At 37.3% G+C, this 20,685-nt stretch overlaps 2 protein-coding genes across 5 annotated transcripts; one reads left to right on the top strand and one right to left on the bottom strand.

Annotated features, from left to right (window-relative positions):
* Positions 1–45: 45 nt before the first annotated feature.
* On the top strand, positions 46–4,767 carry rad51d (RAD51 paralog D). Of its 2 annotated transcripts, none has more exons than XM_052555740.1 (11): positions 46–266; positions 370–457; positions 1,633–1,694; positions 1,857–1,975; positions 2,487–2,568; positions 2,717–2,851; positions 2,989–3,084; positions 3,160–3,250; positions 3,319–3,389; positions 4,159–4,317; positions 4,439–4,767. In XM_052555740.1, exons 2-11 carry the CDS (start codon positions 376–378, stop codon positions 4,538–4,540), a joined length of 999 nt encoding a protein of 332 aa, XP_052411700.1. In that variant the 5' UTR covers positions 46–266; positions 370–375; the 3' UTR covers positions 4,541–4,767. The 2 variants fall into 2 exon arrangements, with proteins under 2 accessions (XP_052411700.1, XP_052411699.1); XM_052555739.1 differs by having other exon boundaries at positions 112–266; positions 370–487.
* Positions 4,768–5,067: 300 nt separating this feature from the next.
* On the bottom strand, positions 5,068–15,664 carry LOC127957260 (DNA ligase 3). Of its 3 annotated transcripts, none has more exons than XM_052555716.1 (21): positions 15,509–15,664; positions 14,228–14,818; positions 13,904–14,032; positions 12,715–12,927; positions 12,456–12,607; positions 12,196–12,362; positions 12,016–12,093; positions 11,769–11,937; positions 11,338–11,493; positions 11,099–11,230; positions 10,315–10,394; positions 10,115–10,202; positions 9,905–9,982; positions 9,412–9,535; positions 9,178–9,320; positions 9,009–9,083; positions 8,575–8,721; positions 7,486–7,639; positions 7,286–7,383; positions 6,715–6,792; positions 5,068–5,886 (listed from the first exon to the last, which is right to left on the bottom strand). In XM_052555716.1, the coding sequence occupies exons 2-21, from the start codon at positions 14,769–14,771 to the stop codon at positions 5,653–5,655; spliced, it is 3,039 nt and encodes a 1,012-aa protein (XP_052411676.1). In that variant the 5' UTR covers positions 14,772–14,818; positions 15,509–15,664; the 3' UTR covers positions 5,068–5,652. The 3 variants fall into 3 exon arrangements, with proteins under 3 accessions (XP_052411676.1, XP_052411678.1, XP_052411677.1); XM_052555718.1 differs by having other exon boundaries at positions 14,228–14,541; positions 15,509–15,661; XM_052555717.1 differs by lacking the exon at positions 15,509–15,664 and adding an exon at positions 15,352–15,491.
* Positions 15,665–20,685: the final 5,021 nt, after the last annotated feature.

The following is a 20,685-nucleotide window of genomic DNA, read 5'->3' as shown; positions in this document are numbered from 1 at the left end:
ATCGCGTTACTTTCACTTCTCTACGCAATCCACGATCACGCGAGGCGGGGCTTAGCACAAAAAGAAAGCCTGTCATTGGCTTTAGCAATACGAAGGAGGCTGTGATTGGAGGGTTCTCCTGTCAATTGCGCTGCTCGCTTACTGGTGTTGAAATGTGGCGGGCAGCAATATGAAGTCATGAAGATGTCTCATAATATGTAAAGACACCCAGAAGAACCCTGATGTGAAGGACATATGTTTATGTTGATGGGTTTTCTAGCCATTTGGTGAGAAGATCGAGCATTTTGTTGCTAAGCTGTTTAACGTAGCGTCTTTGTTATCTCCTTTTTATTAGCATTGCTGTCGATTGTGTTCTTAAACTCTGTCTAGGGAGTCATGGTGATCTTGAGAGAAGGGATCTGCCCTGGAATAAACGAGGAATTCATTAAGGCCTTACAGTCAGAGGATATCAAAACAGGTGTTGACAATGATCATCAAATAGCAACATGTAACTAGCTTCAGTTCATTTCATCTTTACTGCACTAACAAGTAGTAACGTTACTATATAGTAGGAGATTATAAAACCATCTACCAGAGTATTATCTTATAAAAAATGTTTAAAAGAATCTAATAATTCTAACTGTAATGTTCGATTTATTTACTGTGTAATTAACTTGGGTTCTTTTTTATTGTGTGGAAATTATATATCTGTATATGGTGTATTCTATGCTTCTGTAGTTATTTACTCATCCTAAATTGTTCCTAAAAGCCTAAACAATTTTTTACCACATTAAATGCAAAATAACATTTTTTTTTCTTCACATAGCTGTTCATTCATACAACCACAGATCATGGTGATCAAATCTGTCAGTCTTTAAAATCACCATGAAATAAAAAATGGGCAATTCTTTTTTTGAATGGAATTTTGCAGTGCTAAATGATTTCTCCAGGCACATGTTTTTTCCCTTCTCATTCATGTATCCTTATAACTATAATCATCAAGTGGTCTAAATGACTGGAGAAGTCTATAATACATAACTAGAGAGAAGCCTGTTGTTTTTACCAAAAGATTCAGTTTAACCTTTTGATAAAGGTTGAAAAATATGCAGATTAATCATTCACAGTATGATCGATAACACAAATAGAAATATAAAATAGAATAAAAATAGATATAACATTTTATGCTGTCTTATAACTGACTAAAGAAACCCATACAAGCACCATTAAAGAATTCCATGTGAAATATGAGATATATTCATAATATGAGTTGTGAGCCATAAGATGGCTTTGATAATGAAATTCATGTCAGAAACCTGTCAAACAACCAATGTTATTCTGGCCTCGACTGCCTTTGTGGTGGGGGGAAAAAAATACTTGAATAATGAAATAATTTTGGTCTGTTCTTCACAAAAAAATATTTGAGTTGAGTTTGACAATTAACTGTTGTATAAAAAAAGAGCTGAGTGAGCTCCAACAAAAAAAAAAAAAAAAAAAAACAGCTCAGTTTGAAACTACATGAATAAAAAATCAGAGGACTGTTCACTGAAGTACTGTTGCTGATCAAGCACTATTGTCTCTTATGGGAATGAATAAAGTATTCTTTACTCTATGACTGCCTGAGGCCTTGTAATAATACATGTTTAATTCTTTCAGTTGAAGACTTTGTCTCATGTAACCCAGAAGAACTTGCACAAAAGTGTTCATTGTCTTACAAGGTATGTGGAACGACTTGATTTTTAGTGTGCCAGATTTCTTACTTCAGCTAACGCATATTCAAGCAGGCCTCCTCACCTTTATTTACCACTAACCATCACAGAGACTGGGTAACTAAGCTAAACAAAGTTAGCACACTAAATGCTGTCTATGTTATCTTGCAGGCTCTAGTAGCTGTTCGACGAGTGCTCTTGGCTCAATACACAGCTTTTCACGTCTCTGGAGCTGATCTCTATGAGGAACTCTTGAGCGCCACAGCAATCTTGTCCACTGGCAATCCCAGGTCCCGAACATATATGTGGAGGATTCATAGTATAATATGGTTGTAATTGAAAAGTTTGGGGTCATTTTTTTTTTTTTTTTTTTTTTAAGAAATTAATATTTATAAGGATGCATTTCAAAATTAAAAGTGACCGTAGATACATTTATGTTTCTATTTTAAATAAATGCTGTTTTTTGTATTCATAAACAAATGAAATAATCACAATTTCCACAAAAAATGTTAAGCAAAATAATTGTTTACAACATAAAAATAAGAAGTATTTCTTCAATGTATTAGACTAATTTCTGAAGGATCATGATCATTGGCTGCTGAATAAATTACACTTGAAAATATAATCAAATTAAATATATTTTTTAAGTGTATTTTTGATCAACAAATACAGCTTTGGTGAACATAATAGACTTCTTTGAAAAAAAAAAAATAGTCTCACCAACCTCAAACTTTTGAATGGTATCAGGTTTATGTATTTTGTATTGAAGCTCTGAGCAAAACTGTGCCGTTTTGTCTTCAGTTTGGATAAGCTGTTGGATTCTGGGCTCTACACGGGGGAAATAACTGAGCTGACAGGAAGTCCAGGGTGCGGGAAAACACAGGTGATCTTTTGTCCTGGAAACTCTTCTCAGTTTCTTGATCCTGCTCTACAATGTCAAACTCGAGCTTGGATTTATTACCTGTAAAGGTTGGGTGGGCAAATAGGTGAGTGTTCAATAACGCTCTGTGTGTGTCTCGATCACTTTGTAGGTGTGTTTTAGTGTTGCAGTGAATATATCCCACCAGCTGAAGCAGACAGTGTTTTACATCGACACAAAGAGTGGTATGTGTGCGAACCGACTGCTTCAGATGCTACAAACCAAGACCCCCAATATGGAGGAGCAGGTGAATAAATTATAATTTAGTAATTAGTAGTGCAACTATTCCAAACAAACAGCAATTGTGTCATAAAGCTGATTCTTTTAAACAGTATTATATCACACTGTGCTACAGAGGTTACGTTTTTCCTTTTCAATACGTAGATGGAGGCACTTCAGAAAATCAAGGTGTTCAGAGTATTCGATGTCTTCTCTTTGCTCGCATGTCTTCAACATCTGAGATCAAATGATCTTCAGAAGGTAAGTGTTGTTCTTTTTTTAAAAGTCTGTTGATGTAAGAGGTTGTTTGTAGCAGAACTCTTGAATGTTCCCTAGGCGTCTATCGGAGGTGGTTCAGTCAAAGCGCTGGTGGTGGATTCGGTCTCTGCTGTGCTCTCATCCATGCTCGGAGGGAAACAGAATGAGGGTATTTGTTTACAATATCGCATTATACTCATCATAATGTTCTGTTCTAATTAGCATCTTATGCATCAGGTATGTCTTTGCTGATGCAAGTTGCTGGGGAGCTGAAGATGATCGCCAAAGACTTCAACATTGCTGTGCTGGTAAACCCCTTTCTGTTTCCTGTTACAAACAAAAGTGGAATTACTACTGAATTTCTGAATTGTGTGTACAAGCCTGGAAAACTCTAATGTGAATAAATACTGCCCGTTTTGTTCAAAATATAATATGGAATTGCTTTTTGTGAATGATGATAAAATGAAAATTCACCTTATGAATTTAAGTGCAAGTTAGATCATAATGAAAAATACATCCATAAAGATATTCTTATTTTGTTGCAATATTGGAAAAAGACTTCTCCGGTCATTTAGTCTGCCTAAATATCGCCACTTTCTTAGAATTATCTGCAAGTTCACATTCACCCAATGCATTTCATCCACTCAACAACTGATTTGTCCCCCCCCCCCCAATAATTTATTTGACTTGGATCGAAGTCACAAGATCTGCCGCAGTGTGGCCAAGTCCATGGTCTTCCTGCAGATTTGGGCTATTTTAACACTGTTGCACGGGTTGCTTTTCATGTCTGCAGGTTTAAGCAACCACAATAATATGATATTTAACCCCTAAAATGCTAATTTCACCAAGGGAAACCCACCAAAAATGTGTATTTTACCCTACCATAATGTGTTTTTACTGGGGGACCCCCTTGAAATGTGATTGGGCTAATTTTGAGTAGCAATTGGGCGGGTTTTGTCGGGAAAACCTGCCAACCCTGATCCATCATAACTTTAATTTAATTTGCATCAAGTGTGTGACTGAATATTGAAATGTCTTTTGGAATAAGTTCTGTTTCTATGAAATCTTACACTGTAGGTGACAAACCATGTGACCAGAGATGGGAATGGGCATTTGAAGGCTGGACTGGGCCAGTCATGGAGTCATGTGCCACGCACACGTGTGCTCCTGCAGAGAGTGGAGGATGCAGAGACTTCATCCTTACGAACCGCAACTCTGACCAAATCATCACGACAGGTGCCTTTTGAGCAAATGATCCTGTTTTTCAAGAATATCCCAGAAAAGGCTTTTACTTAGAGGGGTACACATGGGACATAACTTCTATTTACTGTTGTTGTTGCTTTTAAATTCTCTTCAGGCTTGTCATCTGGTGGAGGAGTTTGATCTTTGTCACTGGTCTGAAGAGAAGAGAACCTCCATTTCAGGCAAGAGGAAACTAGAGGAAAGAAGTAAACCTTGACAAAAACAAAAATCCACTGTTTTCAGTGACCACACAAATGGCTGGTCTTATTTGATTTCAAACAGACTATGTAGGAGGTCTATTTAGAGTCAGTGTAAATATGTATAATATTTCTACAAACAATTTCTGTTGTGGTCTTTGAGAAGTGTTAAGACATGTTATTTCTTTGAATGAATTTTTTTGTATATGTACTGTTTAATCAAGTCAAAATGACCTTGCATTCTTTTTTTTTTCTAAAAAAAACATTTGCATAATGTTGGCATCTTATATATTAAATGAAATTGAGGAAAAAAAACAGATTCATTGTCCTCAGTACCACCAGTAAAACTGCACATTAGTGACCATTTTCAATGGAAAAACTAAATCCATTTTTGCATTAATTCTGCAACTCACCTCTGTGTGTCAGTATAACTCCAAAAATAACTGATTAGACAAGAGACTCATAAAAAGACACTCATACAATCACTCATGTTGGAGAACAGAACTGCTGTTCCCTGTTGTGTGCTCACACTTCAGGTACAAATCAATTTCTTTGTGCATAAAAGGCTTGTTTTAATTAGAATGTTGAAATTCTACACAACTACCATTACTAAGCTAGAGGGCTCTTACCCAATTTACTCTACACAATTATTCATTCCACAATCATGCCTTATGGCTGTTACTATTGTATTGTTGATTACTCATCCTGTGCCCAAGAGCATACTCCATACAAACATCCCTTTCAAAACAGATAAATGACACCTCATCATGAAGTCATCAAAATCATTAGTTATCGACCTCTGAAGAATAAGCTTATAATATGAGTGGCAGCATTGGCCAGTGACACCAAGGTTTAAAAATGATAAATATAGGAATTCATAATGAGAAATAATGTCAAAACCAACAAAATTGAAAACGGACAGCTTTCTAGTACAATGTGTGTAATACCACAATGTGGTAAAGCTAACAAAAATATTAAATTGAGACACCAGTTAGAAAAACTTCATTCAGGTCGTTATTGCTGGAGCTGTGGGTCTGATGAAGCTGGTTTGCGGTTCTCTAATGAACAATGTCATTATAGGACAAAATGCCTGAGCTTTGTGGTAGCGTCCTTCCAACAGTCTCTACCTCATTCAGCAGGGAGGAACCACCCTCCTCTTTCGGATGCATTCCCAGATCCAGTTGGAGGTGACCCTCTGGGCTGAACAGTCGTCCTCTGGCTCTCCCAGTGTATGTGTGGCTGAAGCAGAGTCATACTCTGGCACCAAATCTCCATCGTACGCTAGGAAGTAGCGCCGAAGCTTCTCAAAGTCCTGCATTGACTCTGGGAGGTAGAGCTTCACGCCTGTGAAAATGTCCAGTAGTGTCTGCAAGAAGAAGACAAGGGCTTTAGTGGTGATGAAGTATTGTAACGGCAAAATTACACCCTTTAGCTTGTAAAAAGGTTTTTTTTTTTTTATAAACTATTAAGTCAGTGGGGTCCAGTGATGTTTGGCCACTAACTTTCACTGCATAGGTAAAAACAGTTATATAAAATACAGAAGATCTTTGGATAAAAGTTAAGTCACAGGTTTTCAACACACTAACATTACACAGATCTAATATAAACATGCTATTTCTATCCTAGCTGTTTACAGTCACAGACATAGCCGACAGTTTTGTAACGTGTGCTTTTAAGTGAATTTTGCATCCGATGATCCCTTTAACAAACTTGTGTGTATTTGACAGTTTCAGTGCAATAAGACATGAAAGAGAACTGCCGTGTGACGACAGCTTTCTGTGCGCATGCTTTGGATGTGTGCGCCCAGAAAATCGTATACTCAGTTCTCAGTCTAAAGTTTAAACTGATATGGCTTTAAAACACCATTTCAGTATTATAGGATTTGATAAAAACATGTTTTTTTAACAATGTATCTGAGGTATGAGTTGTAAAGGCACAGCTCTATTAAGGAAAAGGGGGCAGGGAGCAGCAGCTCATTTGCATTCAAAGAGACAGCTGGTTTCTGCCTCCACTCAAAATAGCCTTTTTCAAAATTATATATTAAGTGATTGTAGATTATTTTGAGCTGTAACTTCACACATACACATTCTGGGAACACCTGAGACTTAAATTTACATCTTGTAAAAAGGGGCATAATAGGTGCCCTAAGTACAAAAAGAAACCAAAGGGAGTATAAAAACCAAACAAAAAAAACCTTTTCATTTTTTGGGTCTGTTGTTTGAACTGTCTTCAGCTTGCTTTGTCCATTGCTGTGAACAGGTTCTGTTTTTATCTGAAATAGAACAAGATCACAGGGTTTGAGTGGAGAGATGATCTAAAAACGGATAAATGAACCATGACATGGCATGACAGACTAAACCGGTGTTCAAAGAAAATATGCTGCCCTTTCAAAGTTTGGGGTAACTTAAGTTAAGTTTAGGCCAGTAAGCAAGCAGCATAACCGTTTTCAAAGTTGATAATAATAGTAAATGTTTCTTGAGCACCAAATCAGAATGACAGAATGATTTCTGAAGGATCATGTGACACTGAAGCCTGGAGTAATGGCTGCTGAAAATCAACTTTACCATCATAGGAATAAATTACATTTTAAAATATATTAAAACTGTTAATTTAAATAAATTGTAATAATATCTGACAAGATTAGAGTTTTACTGCATTTTGATCAAATAAATGCAGCCTTGGCGATTATAAGATACTTAAAAAAAAAACATCTTAAACTTTTGAATAGTACTGTTTAGCATATATGGGTTCGTCAGATAACAAACCTTCTTGGCATCTTGTTTCTCTGCGGGTAGTTTTCTCTTAACTGCTGGAGAAGATGCTTCTGTTTTCACTGCCTTTGCTTTGGGAGTATGACCGTTTTCTGAACAGTTGGAACAATTATAGAATGTAGAATGACTTAAGATGCAGATGTCACACTTGACAATTGCAGACCAAACAGGATCTGTTCATGGTGAACACTTACTGGTCTTGTTAGCTGTAGAAGCTCCATGAGATGCAGAGAGAGAGCTTCCTCCACTCTCACCTCCTGAGGAGGAGCTCTTGTCATTTTGGCTAGTTTTGGATGGACCAGCGGTCACCTCAAAATCACAGTTCTCCTTTGAAATACGATATAGCTCCTGCAAAAAAATAAATAAATAAATAAATGATATTAGTAAAAAAAAAAAAAAAAAACATTCCAATATTTGATTTACACACCAGCCTAATAGTTTGCAGGGGGAAAAAATTGTTTATATATATATATATATATATATATATATATATATATATATATATATATATATATATAAGAAAGAATTTATTTAAAAGTCGCAATTCCTTCATATATTAGTAACTTATATCCAAGTGTGACAAAAAAAAAATGGATGGGGATGGGTTGTACCCATCAAATGTGGACTGGATTTTGATATTTTGGCATTGCGAGCTTGTAGTCAGTTGTAGATGGGTGGAGTTTAAGCAGACTAAATGAATGGAGAAGTTTGGCATACATCATTGGCATACATTTTTTTAGTTCATGTCCACTTATTTGATTTTGATTTTGAACATTCTATGAAAATACATGTAACCAGGGTTTCCCATACATTGATTTATTTGTGACGGGCCTCTTCAATATCAAAACTGATAAGCAAAAATAGATTTTCCAAAAGGCTTTGACTTGAATACACGTGAACACTGCACATTTCAAAATCAAAAATGTTAATGTTAAATTTTTATAATAGGTGTTTTAATATCACTATTTTAGAAGGAAACCATCTGTCTTCAGAACATTTTGGGTGTCATTGTCATTTCTTCTTGCATGTAATGTCTGATAAAGTAGCGTTTGGGAGCGAAGTGCTGCTTTGTGTACAGCCATTACCAATCTCTCCCACTCTAAAAGCACTTCCTGGCAAAACAATGAATTTTCATATATATGCTACCACAAATAGAGTGCAAGTCTGTGAGAAACCCTGTGCAACATTATCTTTCAGATGCTTGATGGCATATCCTACAGTTCCTGGTTGCATCTCTATGTAAAATGCATTCGAATATGCAAATATTTTCCAATAAAGGGTACCTTGAGCTGCTGAAGGTTAGTGGCGGTCTTCCAGTCTTTGTCGTCTCGCATTCGAGTGCATCGTGGGAAGCGGATGGATATGCCATCTGCAGTGTGCATTTCTGATTTGGAAAACTCAGCTCCTGTTATTTCCCACACTGGTGCTTTCTGAAAACATTGACATACAAGATATTATTCCTGATAGTCCAATACACAACACAAACTACTACAGTTTCAATTCAGTACAAACATCTTAAAACTTTAATTGTTGTACAGTCTATTTAACACATTCTTCTGAGTTAAAGAGATAACAAGCCAATAAAGTTCCTTCATTGCCATTTTGCGATCACATACTCAACTGTAACCAGGCTTTTAACAGTCTCATCAAAGCTCATTTCACATTACAAGCACATAAACATTAAACATCCCTTCGGTCGTATTAGGAAGAGTCTTACTTCTGGATTTCGGATAATGAAATCTGGGTAATAGTTCTTGACGATCTTCAACCATCCTGGGATCTTGCTTGGATCCTGTGGAAGCAAGATAGATAGGAAATGTATGAGCTAAATCTTTCATAAATCTGATACGGAAATGGAGGCACATGGATTAAATCATGAGATTTACCTTGCCAATTTTGATGACGTCCAACTCCTTCTGCAGTCTGGCTAAGGTGGCATCGTCATAGCCTCCTGAACACTTGGTCACAGTGCACCACTTCTTTGATTCTGGGTCATAGCATCCCATAAGGAAACTGGACATAATTCCACCTGGCACAAAGAAACAGATAATATTTCTTTCTAGCAACTCTGAAGTTCAGTTATTGTGTAAAACCATTTGGATTGGACTGCCGATTCTGACCATTTGAGCCTTTGCCATAGAAAGCACCAAGCACCACAAGGTCAGCGGTGTCCGCCATTGCTCCTTCATTCAGATAGTCCTTTTTCACCTTCAACCAGTGACGTTTTCCTGGTTCATAATTCCCCTGAAACAGCAACCAAACCATGAAGGCACCCGAACAAACATAAATGCACTGCACTTTTTCATTTTGAAAGCCGTAAGCTGTCAGAATGCTTCTGTTTTTGGCAGCCATTAACATAGGTGTATTGTACTACTTAATATTTTTACAAATTAGGTCAAAGTTTTTATGCAACTTGTGTGTTCCGACCAGTGTGTATAAAAAGAGTGGGTTCCAGTTTATTTCTCTGCTATTCACTGTTGCTTAGGAAAACTGCTTAAGAATGCCACCAAATTATAGGTTTATGTAACAGCAGTGACTCATGTAACCAGTAGTGCACATATTATTGGCTGGCCAGTTTATCATCATCACAGTCAGATCATACTCAGGCTATACCTTGATATCCTTCAGAACCAAACCCTCAAGTCCTTCTCTGATGACACGTGTGATCATTTCTGCCAGATCAGCAGCTCTCTGTTGGGACACAATGTGATTAGCTTAATAAAATCATCCACCCTGAAGTCTTCTAATAACCTGCCTACACATTTGTAAGCATTCTTGAACCTCGAGAACACATGCATGATGAGTAGAGAAAGAAAAACAAACCGTGACATGCTTCATTTCTGAGAAGAGAATCCTGTTAGGAACTTCCACCATATTGTCATGGAGAAGCTTTCTTCTCTCACAGAGAGGCCTGAAAAACATCACCACATCAACATCTTTCGAGGCTTACCATGAAAACCTTTTTCTAAAACCTGCAATATCTTGCAGATAAATGCAAAATGCATTCCTTTAGCTTGACTCACTTGTCCATGAGACTGACACCATTGAAATAAATGCAGTCGAACACAAACAGACCCACTTGAGCATCCTGGAAAGCGGCTTTCTATAAACAGAAATGAATACTTTTATTCAGCAAGCATACATTTAACTTATCAAAAGTACCAGTTCAAGTTTATTTATAAAGCACATTTAAAAACAGCTAAAAGCCGGCCAAAGTGCTGTATACAGTCAATAGCACAAATACAATAAGTAAAAAATTATTAGCATAATGTCAAATACACATAACATGACTATAGCTAAATCAATTATAAAACGGCAAAGTGAAAAAATTAGTTTTTAGACAAGATTTAAAAACAGGTAAAGTGGAGGCCATTCTAATGTGAGATAGTAAGTTGTTCCAGAGAGTAGGACCAGACACTTCGAACGCTCTATTCCTGAACAAATGTATTGATATAAAATTAAATATTGATAATGTTTGTTAGATTTAAATATATATATATATATATATATATATATATATATATATATATATAAGAAGTAATAATATTTGACAATATTAGTGTTTTACTTGATTTATACTCAAATACATCCAGCCTGGGTGAGCATAAGAGACTGGAGTAGTGCACGAGTTTACGTGGATACATTTTATGATGCCTTTTTTTCTTTTCCTTTTATTTTTATTTTTTTTATACAGTGTCCATTCAGACCACTGAAAGTCAAGTTACATGAGAAAAGAAATAGGAAAATGCCATTTTAGGTTTAACTAATGCTTTAGAGAACACCAAAACACGTTGCTTTCTGGTTTACCTTGTGTACCCCAAGAGTCCCAAAAGGCAGTGGTTTGCTAGTCTTTGTATCAATAAGAAGAACTTCAGCATCAAGGATCATACTATGGCCACCAGGAAATGCTAGTGGTATGAAATCTTTAAAATGGGCAACCTGTGGGAGAAAAGCAAACTCTTTCAAACGGATTTGAATGGTTTTAAACATGTATACAAACATCCATCACATTTGATTTTAAGAGCTCCCAGACTAGAGGTCCTGACCTTGTGTGGGAGAACTGGTTTGAGACTTCGACTGAAGTAACTGAAGTGACTGCCGTTCTTGTGGACCTGCACACGCTCACCATCATACTTGATCTCAGAATACATCCCATTAGGACATTTCTTCATGGCATACTCGATAGACTTACATGCTTCTGCCTAGAAGAATAAAAACAAGCAGCAGATATGAGCATATTGTAATTGAAGAATACTGAATTAAACAGACAGATCATCCAAACATTTTCATTCTAAATTCCATTCCAAACCTGTGTGACCTTCTACTGTGGAACCTCAAAGGATATAGATCAAAAAAATCCTCTTATATTCCACAGAAGAAAGTAATTCCCACAGTTTTGGTGCAACGTGAGGATGAGTAAATGACAGAATTGTTTTTTTTTTTTTGGTGAACTTATTCAATTATCTGTGATTCAGACCAGCATTGGCTGTACGGGGGTCATCAGAGACGCCTCCACACTTAGGATCTTTCTGGGCCCTGTCCCATTAGAAGCATCCTGCTGGTTCCGTAGCACCCGGTCAATTACGTCACTCAGGTTACGAGAGGCCTTGAAGGCATCGTGGGCGTTGGGGTCCACAGCATCCAAACTGATGAGCGAAAATTCACATGGACATAAGACAGAATAAACACAGTGCCATCAGCTACAATTTGCTAGCCACACTTACACATGCTTAGCCCCAGAGTTGATTTTCAGATCATGTTTGACCAAACGAATGTAACACTTCAGATCATTTCCGGTGCATCTGGGAATCAAGATAGACCTTTTAAGTGAACATTCTAAAAAATTCAAACATTTGTAATAAGAATTTTAAATTATCAAATTCTAAAAATGACTTATTCCTGACTTTTTAGCAATATCCTGCAGCTCTGCCTGCTGATCATCCTCCTTTGTGAGTTGGGACAGACGATTCAGTGAAGCATCAACCTCCTGAATCGTTAGAAGACTCTTGGCTGCTGGAGGGAAAGACTTGCTGTCCTCAAAAAACATCCGCACCGTCTCTGAAACATCACCCTATATGAAACCGATAAAGGTCAGTAAAGAAAAAGGTCAAATATTTCCCAAAAGAACTGACTTCTGAAAAAAAGTGTGACAGATGTGACAAACCTGTTCCAAGTCTTGCACCATCTCATCCTGACTGCAATTCAATATGCGGCTGAAAAGCTTGACTATTTGTTTGTCATTGAGGTTGTACACATTCTTAACCACTCCAGGGAGGAGAAGCTTCACTGTCAGGTACAAATCTCCTCGGAATTTGTCTGTAGAGATGTGAGAGGCATATTAAAGGGAACAAAAAAAAAAGGTGCTTTTGAAAACACTTTTTAAGCTATACGTGTTCATGTTGGGCCATATTTTCAGTGCTCACCTCCACCAGAGCCTTTCGTTAAGAAGTCTCTGATGATCTCGGTCTTGGCGTTATAGCCCGACTTCTCTGCGACTAAGGCACACAGTTTGCGGAACTCCCGCAGTAAGCAGTCTTTATGGTTGGGATCACACAGCTGAGCTGATAAAGCGCTCCCCTGAGTGGGTTTGGCTGGAGATGGTCCAGGACTGGAGGAAGAGGAACCGGCCTTGGTAGCTGTGGACACACGATAAACTTTGTATAAAGTTGGTAGAGCATGATAGTATTACATGATAGATTATACATCTATATCAGAGCTGACCAAAATAATCTTGATAATATCTTCGATACACTAACGGTCTATATGAAAACTTTAGATGCAAAAACCTCCTGTCCGTCCGTCTGAGATTTTTCTTTTAAATGAGCATTTTTATCAGGCTCCTATGAAAATAACGCTGGACATTTTTGAAAATAAGCCATTTAATAACTGACTAATAAACTTTGTTGCAGAAAAAAAGGGAAACTACTGAACCTAAGCATAGGGGGCCTGATAAAAATGATTATTTAAAAGAAAACAAAATCTATTTTTCCTCTGTCTCCATATACAGTACTAAGTGACTACAAAGAATTTGTATATATATATAACCTTTTATTCCTAAAAATAAAGAAAAATAATATTAAATATTCAGAAAAACAATATAAAGAGATGAAAATGTATTTAAATGATACAGCACAAAAATACAATATTGCAGGAATACAGTAATATAATTAATTTTCTGTAATATTTATAGCTGGTAAAAGTTAATTTTGGACAAAGAATATTATATTTAAATCTCTATGGTCTCTATAACAACCAAGATACATTGCCAATAAATATTTTTATCAAGTAAAGATGCTTTAAATTAATCAAAGGTGACAGTAAAGACTTTATTAGAAAAAATATATATATCTATTTCAAATATTAAGCAGCCAACTCTTTTTAACATCGATTACAAGAAAGAAAAAAAAAAGAAGATATTTTTCCTGTCCAGCAAATCAGCATATTAGAATGATTTCTGAAGGATCTGAAAACTTGCTGCTGGAGATTTGCAATCACAGTAATAAATTACAATTTAAAATATATTACAACAGAAAATAGTTTAATTACAAAAAGCAACAAAAAATATCAGCAAATAAATAAAAAAAAAACTGTGCAACTCTCTTAGTGTTGTACCTGTAAAGCCGGAAAACTTGCGAGGAGCATTGACTGCTGGATCAGCTAGCGGCGCTGACAGCTGCCCACTGTTATTTAACTTTGCTTGCACTTTCTTCTTTGGGCTTGCATTGGCTTTGGCTGCCAGCTCTGTCAGAGAAGAGAAGAGAAGAGAAGAGAAGAGAAGAGAAGAGAAGAGAAGAGAAGAGAAGAGAAGAGAAGAGAAGAGAAGAGAAGAGAAGAGAAGAGAAGAGAGACTGCTCAGCATATGTCAAGTTTACAGTTACAACTGATCATGCAAACTAAACAAGGAGAGTAAAGCATGGGGTAACAATGGCTGGATACCTGAAACATGTTTATTGATTAGTTCTTTATCCTCATCCTGAAGTTCCTCCCATCCCTCCAGCTCGGTGATGTCTTCGATTTTCTTCGTGGTGGCACGTGCTCTCTCAAGCTTCTCAAAGATGCACTTCACGTGGTACCACTCCTTCATTTCTCCTGCAGACTCACTGAAGGGGTTGGGCACTATCTTGCCAATCCGGACCAGACCCTTCATGATCTTGTCTTTGCATTTCTTGCAGCCAGCCGTGCCACGTTTGGCATATTCCACACAGTATCTCTGCTCTGCCATGACTGGACGTCCACTTTGCAACTCAGGCCTAGAAACGTTGAAATAAGAGATGGAGCGGAGACTAAACTGGTGAATTTGTGGCACACAGAAAAAGATGCCACTGGGGATAGATGCAAAGCCCCGTGAAAATATAAGAGTCCTCCAGCACTGGAGAGATGGTTGATTTAGTGTTCCTCTAAATGAAGTTTCCCTACAAAGGTTTGGCAAAGATGATTTGCTGAGTGTCCTCACTGCCCTGCAAAGCCAAAAACTGGGCATAAAGTTCAGTAAACCAGTGTTTCCATCTTACACAGCAGAAGCGATTTCTGCAAGAAAATAGAAAATGCTCGTGTTTAAACTTGTATTGTGTGGAAATTATAAGCTTAGCATTGCAAGGATAGGTGGCAGCTAAACTGAAATAACATTTATTTTCATTAAGCAATAACATTTTAAGAAAGAAACTTAAAGAAAACAACATCCAACTTGAAACATTCTTAGATGGCAGAGAAAAGTTGAACACAACTGCCTAAACAGAATTATAATATGCAGAGGTATACGTGTAACGTTAATGGTATACATTCAAATCAATACTTCAGGCAATTTTATTAAAATAACTTCCATTACTCTCAATAATCGGCCTGATTCTACATTTTCACTACTAGTGCAGTTACATTTATGAATGTCTATGTATGCACACGTGTAACAGTCAGTTATAGAATAAAACACCTGCAGTCCAGCACAATACATTGCAGCAACTTCAGTTAACTTTAGTATAAAACAAGTAGTAGAAACGTCCATTTCAAACAGCATGTAACTGTAACCGAAATTGTCATTTGATACTGACAAAGATGTCACTTACAATTCTATTTTAGTGATTCTGTTTACGTTGCGCTTTGTTGATCAACGTGGAATTAGCTCACATGCTACTCTTAGCCGAACAATGCAGCAGCAGCCATAAGACCAGCTAACGTTAACTGTGAAAGGCTATGAAGAAACCAATCGCAATCACATTTTACCTCAGTTTTCGGTGTAAGACGATCCCAGGCTCCTTGCGTAACGATTTTAATTGTAAAAATAATTTACTAATGTGTTAGCAACGAAACAAGACATGATTTCTGGATTGTGTGCGTTCCCCTTTAAATCACAGGAGCGCTTCCTCTTTGTTTGGAAGCGTTTCCTGTGCAGTGCGCATGTGCACCGTGCATACCATGTTCATTCAATTTTTCAATTTATTAGCAACTGGTACATCTTTATCACTAGTAGACCCGAAAATAAGAACAAAAATGCATTACATATTTATAGTATTTTTTCTGTTATCTTCTGGATCTACTGGGGCAGTGATAAAGAAAAATACATCACGCCTGAGTCTTTCAACAGGACGTTAAGAGGGCAGAGATGCTGACTAGCGCAAAGAGCAGAAAATACTGTTAGCAGGAAGAGAACAATAGCCCACTGTGTTCACTATGGTCGAAATATAGGAAGAAAATATAAATATTGAATTGGTGGTTATGTTAACGTATCACTGAAGAGAACTGTCTTGAGAAAAGTTTGCTTGCAATGGCATTTTCATCTCCTCCTACCTTCATATAAAGTGCAGCTCTGCTTTGTTTATAGCGGTAACCAAGGAAACAATATATTATGACCACTGATCTATAATATAGTCATATCGTCCCCTTGGAATTATAAGGTTCTATCTGCGTTCTGAGTCGTTTTGAGATATTGAGCTTTAAGGTTTTTGTGTTCCATAGACTTCTGTGGATAGAACATTTTTTCTTTTGTCAATAGAAAATCCCAAAATGTACATAACTTAAAATAAAACATCACATAATGTAAATAAATTGTCACAGAATAAGAATATTTGAATAACTCAATTTTGACAAAAATGAAATCAAATATTCCTGGTTCAGGTTCATATGCACTAATTGCTGTCAGAGAGTGAATTTGCGCCAAATTATTATTATTATTACAAATTCAAACATAAAAACAACTGTTTTTATTTAATTTCAAAGAGGCAGTGTGCTGGATGTGAGGGGTCCAGAGAGATTTTGCTAACCCTTTTTCTCACTCTGGATGAGTACAACTCTTAGTAGGGAGGGTTGTACCAGGGATCTGCTCAGCAGTACTGACTATCCTCTGTAGTCTTCTGAGGTCAGATTTGGTAGCTGAGCTGAACCAGTTACTGAAGTGCAAAGGTAGAACTGTTTCAGCAGCTCCAGATGCAGGTAAATCACACTCGCTCAGTTCAACTCTCTCTCACAGTACTCTACAGTGAGCTTTTGAACTGAACTCAAAGATCTAAGACTTTTTCTATGTACACAGAAGAACTATTTCTCTCAAATAATGTTCACAAAGCTGTCTAAATCTGTGTTAGTGAGCACTTCTCCTTTGCCGAGATAATCCACCCACCTCACAGGTGTGGCATATCAAGATGCTGATTAGACAGCATGATTATTGCCTTATTGTAGGGCTATTCAGACCTTGCCCTGGAGGGCCAATGCGGTGCAGAGTTTGGCTCTAACCCTAGTCAAACACACCTGAGCATGCTAATCAATGTCTTTGGGATCATTAGAAAATCACAGGCAGGTGACTTTGATCAGGGTTGGAGCCAAACTCTGCACCGCATTGGCCCTCCAGGGCAAGATCTGAATAGCCCTGCCTTATTGCCCTACCATAAGCCGTCTCCAAAGGCGTTTCAGAGAATTTGGCAGGAAATCCAACCGGCCTCACAACCGCAGACCACCAGCCCAGGACCTCCACATCCAGCATCTTAACCCCCAAGATCATCTGAGACCAGCAACCCGGACAGCTGCTGCAGCAATCGGTTTGCATAACCAAAGAATTTCTACACAAACTGTTAGAAACCATCTCAGGGAAGCTCATCTGCATGTTCGTCATCCTCATCGGGTCTTGACCTGTTTTGCAGTTCGTTGTTGTAACTGACTTGAGTGGGCAAAATGCTCACATTCTATGGCATCTGGCATTTTGGAGAGCTGTTTTCTTCATGGATGAATCCCGGTTTTCACTGTACAGGGCAGATGGCAGACAGTGTGTATGGCATCGTGTGGGTTAGCGGTTTGCTGATGTCAACGTTGTGGATCGAGTGGCCCATGGTGGTGGTGGGGTTATGGTATGGGCATGCGTATGTTATGGACAACGAACTGTGACGAGATCCTGAGGCCTATCGTTGTGCCATTCGTCCATGACCATCAACCCCACCGACCTCCACTCCACCTCCACCCTCCATGGATTATTTCGGCAAAGAAAAAGTGCTCACTAATACAAATTCAGACAGATTTGTGAACAATAGAGAAATAGGCCTTTTGTGTACATAGAAAAAGTCTTAGATCTTTGAGTTCAGCTCATGAAAAATGGGGGCCAAAACAAAAGTGTTGAATTTATATTTTTGTTCAGTGGTCTTAAGATCGATCTCCATTAAAACAACACTGTAGTATGCACAATAAAGTTATAAATAGATTAAAAGTGAATGCTAAATGTTATTTATTGCAATTAGTATATTACTATAATTTTGGCATTAGCAACTGAGGTTAAATTAACAGTATTGCAGTGTTTGTTCCAAAAGTGCAATCACAGCAGGTCAATCTTTTTGTGGATTTGAGAAATAATAGTTTGTTCATCAGACACAGCAAGACTACACATCTTCTTCATACCAAGAGACGGCAGTAATTCCATCACAATCTACATATTTAAATTGCACCGAGATGTACCTCTATGCTAATTTTGACTGGTTATTATCATAATCTTTTAAAATGAAAGAATATGAATGAGACATATTACCGAGTCACACTTATTACACACACAAACAAACACACACACACACACACACAAACCTGCATCCTCTGTAGGACAATGAGTTCAGAAACATTCATAAAATGCAAGACAGTATTATGGCAAAATCAGATTTTAGTTCATGTGTAAATGAACACCACTAATGTTTTTTTTTTTGTTGTTGTTGTTTTCTCAGGAAAGTGAATTTAAATTCCTGCTATGTAGGATTCAGCAGATTCTGAAATATTAACCACTGGTGCTGAGCAAAGCTCAAAGCTACTATAATCACATCAGTCCAGGCAGAGTAAGCGCTAGGAGGCATTTCAAGGTTTCTACACTAACCACTCCCCTGTGTTTACTAAATATAAATGCACTTTTGATTCACCACACCACATCTTTATGTGCCATATCTTGCCTAAAGCAAAATTAAATGTGCTCTGTTAACATACCATTACAGAGATCAAGGATTAAGATCATTTCTTGCATTGTATCATGGGAATAGCATTTGTAAATATGAGTTGCTCTCTGTATCTAGACCATATCATGTTAATTAATTGGATAACCATGTTAATATTGCATCAGTGGTTACTTTAACAAGCTAAGGCTGAATGTTGAATAACAATCAGTGTCACTGGGTACAAACAGACTATTTTTCAATACAGATTTCATCTAGACAACTTCACTTCAGTCCTAATTGTCTCCTTAAGGGAATATCTTTTGAAAGTATTTCTATGTGTAAATAAATCAAGAAAAATTAAAGTTGATTCACTAAGGAATGAAACAACTTCTTCAGTATAATAATAGGCTGGCTGAGATATATCTATAAAAATCTTTTTTTCTTTCCTCCAAAAAGCACCACTACGCAAATTCTCTTTATATGACTTCTTTATACAACAACGAAAACATGAGAAGGAAATAAAAGATGAGGAAAGAACGTTGCAAGAGGGAAATATTGATTGGGTTTTAAGCAGTCTCGCTTCACTTACGTGCTGGGATGAGGTGAGATTTCTCCAACTCAATTAGGGAGTAAAACATAGGTCCCAAAGGACAGACTGAAGGGAAACTAATTGAATGATTCATCAGTTAGTGGTGGTTTGTTCACAATTAAAAACAAATTAAATGACAATGAAGCGGAATAATTAAAGAAAGAAAATTATCTTTTAACAATGTAGACCAAAAATGAAGAAGCACATTAATATGTGTGTGTGTGTGTGTGTATATATATATATATATATGTATAAAGGGTGAGATGAAGTCACGAGAGGCTCCTGAATATTAGATTGCACTGCATATGCAGAGAAACCTGTGGGCCTGCCCCTCATACTGTAAGGGGCACTTGTTTTATGCTTGCGCTCTGTGCACTCTGTTTTATGCTTGCTGTTTTAAATGCTATGCACTCGATGAAGCAAAGGGCAAAGGACTCAGGTGGTCTGATAAATGTCCCAAGGGCCTCTGGTGTCCCTGACAGTCTGAAGCTTACTGTGCCAGCCCTGAACATCAAAATAGACTGTACAAACTGAATGCAAACTGAATGTAATGTTTTTGGACACTTAAAGGAATAATTCACTCAGAAATGAAAATTAGCTGAAAATGTACTCACCCTCAGGACATCGAAGATGCAGATGTCTTTTTTCTTCATCAGAACAGATTGGAATGGTTTAAAGGTAAAATGAATTTGTTTTCTACAAACACGCAGCTTTTCACTTCATTAATTGATGGACTGTGGATTCTGGAGTGGTTTTTATCAGCTGTTTAGACTTTCATTCTGGCGGCACCTATTCACTGCATATACAACTAGTTGTACCTAAAAGTGTGCTTCAAGGGATCATTAATTAGTCACCTTCAAGTTGTTCCAAAGAGCTGATGGTAGCCACTGACTGAATGGAAAAAATGGCTACCAGCTTTTTGGTTACCAACATTCTTCAAAATTTCTACTTTTGTGTTTAACAGAAGAAAGAAATTACTACAGGTTTGAAACAACATGAGGGTGACTAGATGATGACAAAATGGTTCATCTCTGTGCAAATGATTACTTAAGACACAGTTAAGCATGATTTAATTTAATTACATGGCCTTTCATTCCATTATATATATATATATATATATATATTAGAAGTACACTACAAATGCACATTCTCATCTCTGCAAGTCAGCTTTAGAGGCCCCTGACAGTTCGAGGTCCTGACCCATTATCCAGCCCAGAATGTTAAAACAGGATGCATGATTATTTATTTACATTGCATTGGCTTATAAGGAGACAGTATGTCAGAACAAAAACTCAAAACATTCCCTGTGATATAATCTTCCCTGAAGTGTGGCGCAAATTATATTCATAAAACAAGTAAGAGAGTACGCACAGACCTGCTATGTTTGACTGATACATTAGACATGCGGGCCGCCTTCAGCC

Source organism: Carassius gibelio, chromosome B5, assembly GCF_023724105.1.
Source record: "Carassius gibelio isolate Cgi1373 ecotype wild population from Czech Republic chromosome B5, carGib1.2-hapl.c, whole genome shotgun sequence".
Lineage (NCBI taxonomy): Eukaryota > Metazoa > Chordata > Actinopteri > Cypriniformes > Cyprinidae > Carassius > Carassius gibelio.
The sequence above is the reverse complement of the archived record's forward strand: the minus strand, read 5'-3'. Positions and strand labels throughout refer to the sequence as shown.